Source organism: Chondrus crispus, genomic scaffold (assembly GCF_000350225.1).
Source record: "Chondrus crispus Stackhouse genomic scaffold, scaffold_5, whole genome shotgun sequence".
Classification (NCBI taxonomy): Eukaryota; Rhodophyta; class Florideophyceae; order Gigartinales; family Gigartinaceae; genus Chondrus; species Chondrus crispus.
Window position 1 is genome coordinate 485,326 of NW_005179334.1, and position 13,758 is coordinate 499,083.

A 13,758-nucleotide genomic window follows, 5' to 3' on the forward strand; every position below is an offset into this window, starting at 1 on the left:
GAGAGACACACGCAAGCAGGAAGACTTTCATTCAATGTCGTTTGGAACGACCCTATTATACGGGTACACGCAAGGACGGACTATCTGTATCGCTGTCGAAGTGAGTGGAGTAGCGTAGGCGTGCAAATTCAAGTGGTGGTGCAATTGCTGTGGAAATAAAGAGTGGCAACATTCCGGCGACTGCAAACCTAAGAAACATATTTGAATTACTATTCCGCAACGATGATCCCCTTCCAGCACATTTGTGGCTTTCGCCGAGTAGTCGATCAAGATCAAGTGCGAGCGTCGCTTGCTTCCGCCATATTCCGACGACACTGATGTTGTGCCTGAAGAAGTGAGCTTCCTTCCCTCGCCCACAATGACCACGTGTTGCAAGCCTCAACGTGGAGTGAGGGTCGCTGCGGGTGGTGAGTATGGCCCCGTTACCGTGCGTTTCGCCGCCGAGTAAAGTGACGGCCTGCCTGGAAGGCATCGCCCCCATCAAGCCTCTCGGCCGCCAGACAAGAAGACGGCGCGCCGGGTGCGCGGCTGCCCGGCGGGGGCGCGCGATCAAAACGGGCGCGCGGCCACCTGTTGCGCGCCAAGGCCTCCCCGCGCGACTGCTGCAGATTCAAGCCCCATTTTAGCTTACCCGGGCCGCCGTCCGCCGTCCGCCGTCCGCCGCGCGTAACTGCGCCCTCTCTCCACGTGCTTATTTCGGCGCGCCCCACGCGGGGCGCGGCCGGTCGCAGTCGCTGAGGTGCGGGCGGATGGCCCGTGCCGGCGGGTTAACGCAAATCGCGCCGCCGTGCGTCTTCTACGTCGCACGTGGCATGGCTGCAGCTCCGCCCGCAAACGCTTCCCGTTCAAACCACGCGCGACTCGCAGCGCAAGCACCATGCCGACCTGCTTCCCCGCTCGTGCGCAACAATGCGCGCATCCCTTTCAAAGCGCGTGCGTCCGAATAAGCGTCGCCGCCGCCGTTGCGCGCGCCCTCACCCCGACGCGCTGTGCTTCCCTCCCCCTTCCCCCGCTCTCCCTTGCGCGCGCGCACGCCCGTCGCCGCCGCACGTATGGACAGCGCTCGAGACCCCGCCGCGTTCTAGTCGCGTGGCGGACGCTTCCCCGCCGCGACCCGGCTTGCAGCAGCAGCGGGATGGGAAGCTGGGGCGCACTGTTCTCGCCGCTGACAGAGCGTGGCGGCGGCGGGGCGCAGTCTAGACAAACTCATAGAACATCTTTCGTCGTCTCTACTCTCGCTCCTACTTATCCGTCTCGCTTATCCGTCTCGCTGCTGGCTGTGATCAGACAGCTTATCGCGGTGGGTCTGTCACTGGAGGCCGCATGTGTTACCTGTGCCGGCCAGGACACTTTTCCCTTTTGCCCAGTGCTTTTCTCTCCCAGTAACCGATGCCCCTTGCAAGGACGGTGTTCGTAATTGGAGTGAGTGACGACGCTGACGCTCCGTAAAGGGAGAGGCCCAAATGTTTAGTAAAATTGAAATTTATGGTAAAATTGAGGAAAAAAGTTGGCCTCGTTTAAAAAGTTGGTCTCGTTTGCCACTTGTCTTCTCACACGTGTGGAAACCTGTGCACGTGGAAACCTGTGCACGTGTACCCATCGCCTCTTCAAAGTGAGATTGGCCCCCGCTTTGACCCGGTCTGCAACGCTTCTCAACACACCGTTCATTCACGAATACCTTTATATCTTCACTCGCCCGCAACTAATGGCCAGCTGCCTGCACATCATTGCATTGCACAAGATATTAAATTGAGCACAAGAGCGCACGATGAACGGAAGCAGATCGCTAGTTCATACATGGACACATAAATGGATTGCAACGTCCGTGAGGCGAGCTTCTCACGCATTCATGAATCAAAAACAAAGCAAAAAACCGTCAACGCACTACTACTGTCACGGGCGGCAAGCGGCCATCGCACTTCGATACTTACTTACACCACTACCTTACACCACTAGCTTCATGATAGCAACCAGATTGCCCACCCCTGCAACTGCGACCCCGTGATCGTGGTCTATCTGCAAGTCTATTGGATTGTCCAACTGGGCCAAGACAGCCTCAGACCCATCCTCTCGCCTTTGCACAATTCTTCCCTCCCTTACAAATATTTGTGATGTTCGTCCTGCGCGGGAAGCAGTACCCAAGTCTGCCGTCTTCAGGAACCGAGCTGTGATTTCTTCCAAATCCTCTTTCCTCCCGGTATGAAATGTGATCCCTCTCTCCACGTCCCACACCCGCACGCTCCCGTCATCCGATCCAGATACCACACGTCTTCCGTCCCCACTCATCGCAACGCTACGCACCCAATCCGTGTGTCCAACTAACGCCTCCCCGACTTGTGCTCCCGTCTCCACGTCCCACACCCGCACGCTCTTGTCCCCCGATCCAGATACCACACGTCTTCCGTCCCCACTCATCGCAACGCTACGCACCCAATTCGTGTGTCCAACTAACGCCTCCCCGACTTGTGCTCCCGTCTCCACGTCCCACACCCGCACGCTCCCGTCATCCGATCCAGATACCACACGTCTTCCGTCCCCACTCATCGCAACGCTATCCACCGAACCCGTGTGTCCAACTAACGCCTCCCCGACTTGTGCTCCCGTCTCCACGTCCCACACCTGCACGCTCCCGTCTTCCGATCCAGATACCACACGTCTTCCGTCCCCACTCATCGCAACGCTCCACACCCAACTCGTGTGTCCAACTAACGCCTCCCCGACTTGTGCTCCCGTCTCCACGTCCCACACCCGCACGCTCCTGTCCCCCGATCCAGATACCACACGTCTTCCGTCCCCACTCATCGCAACACTACCCACCCAAGCCGTGTGTCCAACTAACGCCTCCCCGACTTGTGCTCCCGTCTCCACGTCCCACACACGCACGCTCTTGTCATCCGATCCAGATACCACATGTCTTCCATCCCCACTCATCGCAACGCTACGCACCCAACCCGTGTGTCCAACTAACGCCTCCCCGACTTGTGCTCCCGTCTCCACGTCCCACACCCGCACGCTCCTGTCCCCCGATCCAGATACCACACGTCTTCCGTCCCCACTCATCGCAACACAATTCATTCTCGACTTGTGACCACGGAAAATTCTCAATACTTTCCTCTCCGACGTACTCCACAGCCTTAACGTCCCGTCTTCATATCCCACAACAACATTCTCCTTCCTCTCACAGAGAGTTGCGCAGGTGGCTCTTGTCACGCTCGGGTTATCTGCAGTCACTTCGGAGGTTACACTTCCAAAGCACATTCCAAAATATGCCCTCAAACGTCGACACATTTTGCGCCTGCTTGCTTCAAGATCCCCTGGGCCCTGCCTCTCCGTTTCGAACTCGCCTTCTAATTCAACCATCTTCATCTCCTTCTCAGCAGATTGCGTGAAAACTACTACTTTTGCCCCGGACGCCACTTGACATCCATACACTTCACCACTGGAATCCATGCCCACTTGAATTTTAGTACCGAAATTTGGCAAAACAATCTGCTCCACCATCTTTCCATCGGCTCGCGCTACACATTCACTCACAGGCCGCACCCACGGCCGTGGTGCGTATCTCTCAATTTCCTCCAGCATTTTTCCCACACAACTTGAATCCCGTGCCTTGTGCTTCACTCGCCCATATAGTTGAAAGTAAATCCCGGCACTGTTTTCACCACAAAACGGTACACTCAGTCGCGCCGCCCGCATCATCAAAACCATTCCATCCACTGCATCCTCATCTGCCCGTCCCATTCCCACCTTCCCGCTTCCTCCTTTCCCTTTCAAGTCTCTACTCAATCCCTTCACAGCTTCCTCGTATTGCCAAACCCCGCCTCTCCGTATCACTGTCTTCACCCATCGCGCACTCAAAAATAGCCTCTTCAGATCCTCTACACACCCACCATGTTTCAAAACACGATATATATTCGCGAAAACATACTCCTCCCGTGCGCTCTTCCCCTCTCCGTCTCGGTCCTCACTCATCGCAAGCAACCCTTCTCCTGCCCTGCTGCACACATCCGCCACCTTCTTATACCACTCTTCTACACCCTCCTTCTTCTTCGCTTCTTCCACCGCGAAATCGTGCGTCAGATCATGCACCCGCAACCCACCGCAATCCTTCTCATACTGCACTTCTACTAGTCCAACCCTTTCCATCTCCTTTGCACACCTTTCCGTCCGCTCCTCGTCCATCTCCCACAAATCTCCAACCAAACTCAAAGGTATCCGGTCTTGCTTCTTCATAACGCACAGACTCCGGTGCATCTTTCGAAACGAAAACTCATCATCCGTCTCCCCACTCCTTCCCACATCCGACTCCAGGATATCTAGTGACGTATGCAATGTCCCATCCAACGACGAATATCCGTCCTTCGGACTCTCCCCGCGAATGTTACGACTCTTCATCTTCGAAAGGTACGCCCCCCATGCTTCTGTTACTTCTCCCTCCCATCTTTCCCTCATGTACCTCACGCTCGTTCCCGCCACGTTCAGCGCAAGCGGCAATCCGCCACACATTTTCAGTATTTCACCCACGGCTTCCTTGCATCTCGCATCATACACTTCCTCTCCATTTGCCTCACTCGCGTGCACAAGCATCTCAACTGCTTCTTTCCCTACCTTCTCCCTCGGCTCGAAAGCAACCCGCTCCCCAATCTGACGCAGCTCCTTATCCCTCGTGGAATACAGTAGTCTGCTCCTTCCCCCGCTGCCCCCCGCAGTCTCAGCCAGAACAGACAACTTTTGAAGGATATTCGCGTCTATATCATTCACCACCCACACATCATCAATGATGAACAGGCACACATGACTACAAAACCACGCTTGTACCTTCGCTAACACCCTTTCAAACTCGCTCTGCTCTCGCATTTCCACAGCCGTCTGGTTCCCACCGGACGCTTCCACAATCAGACACAGTTCTTCAATCAGCCGTCCCACGTTTCCATCTTTCCCCAACGACATGAAGTACACTCCTCCCGAGAACTCTGTCATAATCTCAACGTCGTGCGCGATCGCTCGTAGAGCACATGTCTTCCCGACTCCGCCCTGTCCCACTGCTGTCGCACCCACTTGCTTGTTCCTATCTCTCCGTAGCACAGCCGCTTTTAGACGCGATTCACACGTGTTTGGTAATCCATCGCTCCCCCGAGAATCAAGCTTCACACATATCGACGCAGGATTATGTTCGGCTCTTATCGACGCCCTGAACATATTACCCGTGCCTCGTCTGATCGACTCGACGGCCGTGCGAGGATCGATGCCCGTGCTTGCTTGTACAATACGTTTGTGAAGGCGGTCCGCTTCTTGCTTTCGCTTCTCTAGGACTTCTCTATCTCCCATCGCAGAGGCGAACGCACCGAGTCTCGCTTTTGGGTCATCCAATTCTTTCTGCAGCTCAGCGAGGGACTTCAATATGAAGCTAAAGATGCCGTCGATTTCACGTCGGAGCAAGCCCGTGTGCTGCGACGACGTTCCATGAATCGGCATGTTTTCAAGCTCCGTGATGTCTGCCTGCAAGGTGGTGTAGGCGGTGAGCACTTCCGTAGACAGCGTTTTGTTTTCCTTGTAGGCTTTGTGTCGTTCGATGAGACTTGCCATGAGGCGGACGACTTGCTCAGCCGGGCCGGTGAGGCCCAAGATACTGTATGGATCGGCCATGGTGATATTACCCGTGCCTCGCCTGGCCGACTCGACGGCCATGCTCGCTTGTAGAATACGTTGGTGAAGGCGGTCCGCTTCCTGCTTGCGCGTCTTTAGGACTTCTCTATCTTCCATCGCAGAGGCGAACGCACCAAGTCTCGCTTTTGGGTCATCCAATTCTTTCTGCAGCTCAGCGAGGGACTTCAATATGAAGCTAGAGATGCCGTCGATTTCACGTCGGAGCAAGCCCGTGTGCTGCGACGACGTTCCATGAATCGGCATGTTTTCAAGCTCCGTGATGTCTGCCTGCAAGGTGGTGTAGGCGGTGAGCACTTCCGTAGACAGCGTTTTGTTTTCCTTGTAGGCTTTGTGTCGTTCGATGAGACTTGCCATGATGCCGACGACTTGCTCAGCCGGGCCGGTGAGGCCCAAGATACTGTATGGATCGGCCATGGTGTTTGCGAATAGGGGGTGTTGTTCGGATTTGATTAGGCGGCGGTGGCAAAGCGGTGCTTACTCTTTTCTATATCTCTCTCTCGGAATCTCTTTTTTCTCTCTTGTCGTTGTCAGTCGTTACCCAAGGGTAGTCGTTTTTCGTTCTTGGTCTTCTCGCAGAGAGGGCGGGAAAGGTTTGCTTCCACCCTTCGCATTCGAATAAATGCAGGACATCCAATGGCCCACAGCTATTTTACGGTAGGTGCCCGCTTGACAGTGATTTTGAGTGATTTCCTACGCTGAAAAAACAGGGCGGCGGTTGTGCGGATTGTTGCTGCGGTGTTGGCACATCGTGAGGTTAGAAAGGCTGCTCTCGCGACGCACTGACAAGAATTTTACGCCAGCAACGAGGGCTGCAAGGGACTCCAGGGAGGCGTATGATACGGTCCTGTACTCCAGGGGCTTGTCCAGTCCATCGGTATTACAGTACAGTACTGCAACGAAAGCCGTAGGACGATACGAGTACGGTACCCTCGCGGAGGGCACGTACCCCGCCTGAAGGTCCCCCCAAGTCGAGTCATGCGCCGAGTGGGCAGGTGGACTTGTTGGACACCGTCGCGGCGAGAACCGGTCTGCGAGCTTTGATGGACAAGATAGAAAGCTCGCCCACATGCAAAGTGACGCGCGACTGTCGCAAGCCATTCAGTGCCGCCAACCCGGCAGAGACGGCGCAGGTCGCGGAGAGACCCCAACACAGGGACGGCCGAGCAATGATTGCCCGCACGCGCTTGGTGGCGGAATGTCCCCGGATTCAGAAGCGTTGGTGCCAACGCCAGCAAGACGGGCCGGACGAGGACAGGGGTGACAAGGGGGGGTTTCAGGCAGGCGGCCAGCAGGGGTCCGGCGGTGGAAGCTGTCGGTGCGATCCGTAGGCGTGAGTTTATAAGAAGAATTACAGATATTCTAAACCAGATGCCTCATGTTCCTATCAAAACGTTCTGTAATGCCCAAATCTGAATCACAGATTCGGACGTGTCCCTCCTGCTCCAGGCGCCAGGCATAACAGTTCATGATAAAATATGGCAAAGTGACGGTTTTTTTCTAGGCATGTCTGGTGAAAAGGCCGTATCCTACCCAGTCCTTCACCGATTTTGACTTTTTAAAGCTCAATAAACACATAAAGCGCGCATATACAGTACTGTAGCTTTACAACTGTAACGAAATCACATCATGTGTTCATTCAAGGGAATGAAGTCACTTAAATGAACCCCTTTTGCAGGTCTGAATCGCATGGAAACTAATTTGGCAACCTCAAATAATGGCCGTGGCCCGAAAAAAACTCTTTATTCTAACAGTCAAATAGTGTCCGTTAACTATTTTGGCAAACATAATAGACTATTTTGGCAACGCACTGCTTCCCTTTTTTGCCGCACTTTTCCGGAATGGCGATGATGGGCGGCTATCGATCGATATGGAAAAGCATATTACGTTGTAATGGCATGGCACAGCCTGGATTTTTGGCGGACAAGCGAAAGTAATGGGCTTTCGAATGGCGGTAAAAACAGAAAAGGCGCGCAGGTTATAATCAGTCACAGAGCTACCAAGGTTAGCAAGTGGCGGGGGCGGATCTGGGTGACTCGGTTTCGGAAAAGTGTGGCAAAAAGGGGAAGCAGTGCGTTGCCAAAATAGTTTATATTTGCCAAAATAGTTACCGAACTGTTATCGCTGTCGAAGTGAGTGGAGTACTGTATACGCTACTGCGTAGGCGTGCAAATTCAAGTGGTGGTGCAATTGCTGTGGAAATAAAGAGTGGCGGTTGTGGCGTCAACGGCGTGTGCAGTGGTGGCGCGCGAAGCTGGAGGTGCTACGTGTTTCCAGAGTACTCACAGAGTACTCGAGAGAGAGGCTACGCCGGCAGAGCGTACGGATGGAGACCAGAGGTGGATGTCGCAAATTAGTGTCGTCGGCACAGGCGCGTGGAAATGGGTCCTGTTGTTTGGAGAGTAACGACCTCGGTGCTCGTCCCTGCTGCAGTACTGTAGTAACGGTCCTGAGATCAAGCCAATGTCAGATCAAGCCGGAGTGAGGTCAAGCCAACCTGCAATAACATTTATGCAGCGATACAGTTCTCCTGACTCTACCACGCATCACGTAAACTCCCCCACACCTCCGTGTTGCGCCGCTGCCGCACCTCCGTGTTGCACCGCTGCCGCACCTCCTTTGATCCCAGTATGTACACCAACCAGACGACGCCACCGACAACAGACCAAATCTCCCTACGTTGCACAAAGTGTAAGAGCATTCCCAACGCGCAATTCTATACGACCTACAGTATAAAATATGTGCGTTGCATAGAATCAATTTTGGAACACCAACGCGAAATTCTGTGCATTTCCAAGATCGTATTGGACGATTTCTGATTCTATGCCCGCTCCTATAGATCTGAAAACGATCTACAGTATACTGTATATATACCGTATAGCTCGGATAGAATTCCCTATAGAATGCCACGTGGACGGCGTGTCCGCCGCCCTTCCAATGTTTTCCCGCAAACTTCAGTTCCTCTTGGCGGAAAGGCGACTGCAGAACGGTCGGGAGAACTTTTGCGCGGGTCCATGTCTGTCACTCAGTCAAGCTAGCGGCTGGAAGCCGCGCCAGACACCTCGCGTTCTAGTCGGCGCGGGCGCACCCTGCGCCACAACTGCGAGCGGAGATCGGCGGACACCAGGTGGCAGACACAACACGGTGCCTCTCCCGGGCAGTACGTCTATGCCGTGCTCAGACAGACAGGCGGTGAAAGTCGCGAGGGTAGAGGGGATGCGTGTGGGGATGAGGGAGGTGTTGTACGGGGACGCTGATTGGAGATGCTGCGTTTGGGAAAAGAGTTTGTGCAGTTCGTGGAGAGGGGGTTTGGGGGAAGACCAGAGAGGATCGTCGACCAAGCTTCGGAGAGCGGTGAGCAGGGGTAGGATAATCAGACAAACGTCTCAAGGCAGGCGGCGGGCGACGCCGCGCGCGTTGGCAATGTGAATCTGCTGCAATAGAAACGCAAACTGGCGTTGGAGTTGACGCGGTTAGAATAAGCGTGAATGGATTGACTGCACGTCACATAAATCTATTGGAACAACCGGCGAATTGTAAGCTTACACGTTTCAGTTCTATCCCGCTATAGAACCGCGGCGGTGGCGATGCTCTTAGCGCAATAGGAACTGTATAAAGATCCTTTCAGATTTGTCGCAAATCATTGCTGCTCCATCAACTCCAAAGAAAGCGAGGTGCGAGACCGTGATTTTACCGACGCCGGTGGCGATAACCAAGGTTTCCAATGGTACCTTCAACCTTCTGCGTTCTTTTAAGTTACGACGTTATCACACCGCTGTACGGCAATTCCCTAGCGATGTTGCCATCGATTGATTTTGCTTTCATGAGGGAGCGAGATGGCTTTTGCCCTAGGAGAAATATAATGAAGAAGCGTGATTTATTGTGTCTAAGGTTGCAGTTCCAACTTCTTCGGGCGGTTGGTTTGGGATGACGTGTGGGGCTTTTGACTACTAGTGTTTGGATACTGTACCGAGAGCAGAAGTCGTTTTTTTTGATGATTGTCTCGCTGCCCTTGTCGCTGCAGCCCCCTTAAAATGATACCCTGTACCACGAACGAACTGTACATTCACTGTTGTCGCTGTATGCATCAAGTCCTACAGCACAGAGTTGTGCTACGACTGGAACGAATTCATGGCCTTGTAAGACGTTTCCTCTGGGCCAATCCTAGTCTTAAAAGTGTCGCAAGTTCTAAACTCCCCGAGTGCTTGGTTGCTCTATTCAGGTGACCAAGGAGTTGCAGCGGAAACCCATTTGTGAAACGACGAGATGGCGCGGCGGACACGTGCATGTCGGTGTTTTAGTGTGGCCGAAAAAGAGAGCCTGGGTATGGGAAACGGAACCTTTGATGGGATCAAGAGATGTGCACGTTGGCACAATCGGCGGCGGCAACGAGGACGTCGAACATGTGGTACTATCGTACACGCATGGCGGCGCACTGTAAATACGCCCAGGCGTCCATTCTGGACATTCAAAAGAGATCTCGAGTGCCCAGACGTCCATGCTGCGCATTCCGAAGAGATCTCGAGTCCTCTTACTTGGCCGACGGCCGTCATGCACACCCGCGACTACGCGACTACTGTACATGAGAGCGGCGCATTGTTGCCGTGTTCAGACTCTATGCTAGCGAGCTGTCTCAGAGTTAATGCACACCAGCAGTAAGAACACCGCTCTCCCACACCGCGCCCGTAAGAGGTGTATCCCGTCTCATGCCCCCGGGCAAGCCGTTCATCTCTCTCCAACAAACCGCACTTCCTTGCTTCGCATATCCAACCGCCCTCTGTTTCGAACATAAAAATAACACTTTTTAACCATCCACGTCCTCCTCCCCAGGTTTTAATCCATCCTTCTCGTTCGCCTCTCCGTCTCGCAGCTATGACTCTCCTCCAGGAGTTGAATGCCACGCCCGACTTTAGCTTTTCTACAGTCCAAACGTCCAGCGACATCATCAACACCCTCATCATATCACTGCTCACTGTTTTCGTCATCTCCAACATCCTGTCAGTCACTTCCAAGCTCATCTTCAGCTCCCGCGAAAAAAGCTTCGAGTACCCCTCTTGGGTCCGTTCCTTCATCTTTGTCAACAGCGACGACCCCGTCCGCATTTTCTCCTGGATTTGGCACAGGTACTCATACAAGGAGAAGGGCTGCACACGTTACAGGAACGAAATCCAACTCCGCAGGCTTGTCCTCCCCCTTCTGGCGAGGCTCTTCATTTTGGTTACTGCCATCACATCTGTTGCCATCTCCATCCCGAGCGAAAAGCGCCTGAGTGGGTGTGAGAAGGGCGATTTTCGAATCCAAATGGACCCTAACGTTCGACAGCCAGCTCCGGATTTAAATAGGGTTTGCGCTGAAATTCCGCTGACAACTACTTTGGGCGAATTCAGATCTCATGTGTCATACTGCTCTTGCTTGGTGGACTTTGGATCTGACGACACTGTATCGGAAGGCGAAGGCCTCATAGTTACAATCACCACAAAGTCAGGTCAACTATGGACGGCATTGCTGAGCAGGAAAAAGACAGCGGCGAGTGCGTTCTACATCCAGTGGGTCAAGGACAGACGGCAAAGAGACAATGACAAATCGCTCCTCTTCACAAATTTGCGTAAGATCGATCCTGATGTTCATCTCCGAGTCATTGCCAACGCACTCCGTTTCGAGACAGGACAACAGTGCAACACCACACGTACTACTGACAAAAGGTTGGAAAACAACGGCCTTGAATCGAAAGGGGAGCTATTGGATTGCGATTTTGATCCCCACAGTCTCATAGCAAGGGTCCAAGCGTATGTCACAGGCTCATTGACTTTGAACAAGCTTCGTCGTGGCGAAATGGACAATCGGTTGGAGTTGAATCCCCTCACCGGCGAAGTGCGTGAAACGGCTACATGTCCAATTGACGTCGTTGTCAGTCGCCTGATCGTCAACATCCTCCCGCTCGCCCTCATGCTCGTCTTGTGGGGTATCATCAACGTACTCGTTAGCATTTACACGTCTAGGCGGGGAAACGCTTTCGACATGGGCTTCCATGTCATCAAGGAAGCACTGGGGCACGACACGACTTCCAACCCTCTGGAAGAAAACTCGAATCGCGGAGAGGCGATGGAACTGCCCTTGCGCAAATGGCGCTGCGGCGCGGGCGGCGCGCATGAAGGCTTCATCGGACGAGATGGAGATGTCCCAGTGCAGGGCTTTGACTCCTCTACAAACGTGTGTGGTTGCACGCAAGTGGTGACGGAGATAGAAGCAGCGAGTGCGCTGCCAGACTCCGCGCCTGGCACGACGGCTCCGGCCGACGAGCTGTGGCGTGGGGATGTGCATCCGCGGTTGCAAGGACAGGCGTCGACTTTATCATCGGCGGCCCCGACTGACTACTTTGCATCGCAGACGGCCGCGGTGAGCAGCTCGTGGTCTGCGACAGGGCTGTCGCATCAGGTGCCCCAACCGGGACCAGCTTTTATGACGCTGCCTCCAGCCATGCAACATTCACTAGAGTCGGGGCGGCCGGGGCAGGAGTAGCCAAGGTGCCGACTTCGTGCTTTGGCACCACCGGCTCAATATTATTGATCATCAAGTGGCTACAAACAGACTCTGTATATTATACAGAGTCTGTTTGTAGCCACTTGATGACCAAAAAGTGAAAATTCAAAATTCAAATAGTGAGCTTTGAACACCCCAATCTGTTTGGCAAAATTTGGTGGTTGAAACCCGCGATTTCATTAAATCATGTTTTTGGGCGCAATTGCGCGCAAAAACTGCCAGATAATGCTGCAAAATGAAAAAATCACCACTTCGGCCTTCTTCAGGCGACCCACCGGGTAATCGCGATCAACCATCCAAATCCAGATCCCCCATGCCTTCCTAGGGTCCCTGTAGCCCATCTCCATCATGGAGATGTAACGTGTAAGTCGTGGCTACCATTGTGCAAAGTCGTTTCTTCACGAAGAATCATGAAGTTTCTCAGTTTCTGCATGAATAAACAAGCAAAAAGCAAAAATGAAAAAACAACCCGAAATCGCGGGTTGAAACCTCCCAAAAGAAAAATTGAAACCGTGGATGACATCAAAATTGAAAAGAAATAAAATTCGCAGACTTTTAGGTTATGATATCGCTAGGTTGATAGATCTATCACACTAGAGTGCTCAGGGAAGTGGTAGTCTTGAGGTCTCAAGACTACGTACTTCGTCGAGAGATCATCCTTCTGCATGTAGGCGAAGTTGGCTGCGTCATAAATGCGATTTAGAATTTCAGGAGTGCGCAGCCCGCGTGACATGACCCCTATACACCAGTACACTTGCTGCTTATCTACAGAATATATCTATGCTGTGCATTGTACAGACAGCAAGCTTCTCATGTCGAGAGACCGGCATGCAGATGCACAACTGCTGGAATATGCATCCACCCATACAACACAGCACTACACTTAGGGCACTGCCATTAGGGCACCTTTCCTCGACATCCCAAAAAAGCCTTCGTCGCCTCCCCCACCGATAGAGGAAGGAGGCAAAGCGAAGGAAATAGAGGAAAGATGGAGGATTCAAGTGCTAGAATAGGTGCAGGAATAAAGCAAGAGGGTAGGTGGACCGACTATAGTTTTTCAAGCGGGGTGTGTGAATCGAAGACCGATGACTCCTCGTTTAGTCGTCGTCGCTCGTTGGTTAAAGTCTGTTCTCTGAGGGACAGACTGTCCTGTGCGGTCTTACACTACCCAAAATTGCTATGGGTCATTTCGAGATAGATATCACATAGATGAAGCGAGAGCGACGCATTGTTGCCGTCTACTACATCGTTGTCGTCTTCACGCTGTATGTCACCAAATTGTCGGAGAATGAACACGCACTCGCAGTGACGAATGGCTCTGACGCTCTTCAGAACCTGCCGGTGCGGATACCGTCTCAAACGCCGAGATGGCCCTCCACTTTCCCTAGAAGAAACAAGAGTACTGTGCAGTAACTTGCTTCACAAGCCGCCCTGTCCTGTGTTTTGCGAAGAACGCAGCTCTTCGAAACATTCCCTTCCCTCTCCCCACGTTTCAATCTATCCTTCTTGTTCGCCCCTCCCTGACGCAGCCATGACTCTTCTCCAGCAGTTAGA

At 53.2% G+C, this 13,758-nt stretch overlaps 2 protein-coding genes across 2 annotated transcripts; one reads left to right on the forward strand and one right to left on the reverse strand.

Annotated features, from left to right (window-relative positions):
- The first annotated feature begins 877 nt into the window (after positions 1-877).
- CHC_T00006691001 (hypothetical protein) lies at positions 878-1,417 on the forward strand. The gene has a single exon (XM_005718825.1). The coding sequence runs from the start codon at positions 878-880 to the stop codon at positions 1,415-1,417; it is 540 nt and encodes a 179-aa protein (XP_005718882.1).
- Positions 1,418-1,944: 527 nt separating this feature from the next.
- On the reverse strand, positions 1,945-5,199 carry CHC_T00008974001 (WD40-repeat containing protein). The gene has a single exon (XM_005718826.1). The coding sequence runs from the start codon at positions 5,197-5,199 to the stop codon at positions 1,945-1,947; it is 3,255 nt and encodes a 1,084-aa protein (XP_005718883.1).
- Positions 5,200-13,758: the final 8,559 nt, after the last annotated feature.

What these genes read in the sequence shown, in the direction of transcription:
- CHC_T00006691001 (XM_005718825.1), top strand. Translation starts at nt 878, where the DNA reads ATGCCGACCTGCTTCCCCGCTCGTGCGCAACAATGCGCGCATCCCTTT.
- CHC_T00008974001 (XM_005718826.1), bottom strand. Translation starts at nt 5,199, where the DNA reads ATGTTCAGGGCGTCGATAAGAGCCGAACATAATCCTGCGTCGATATGT.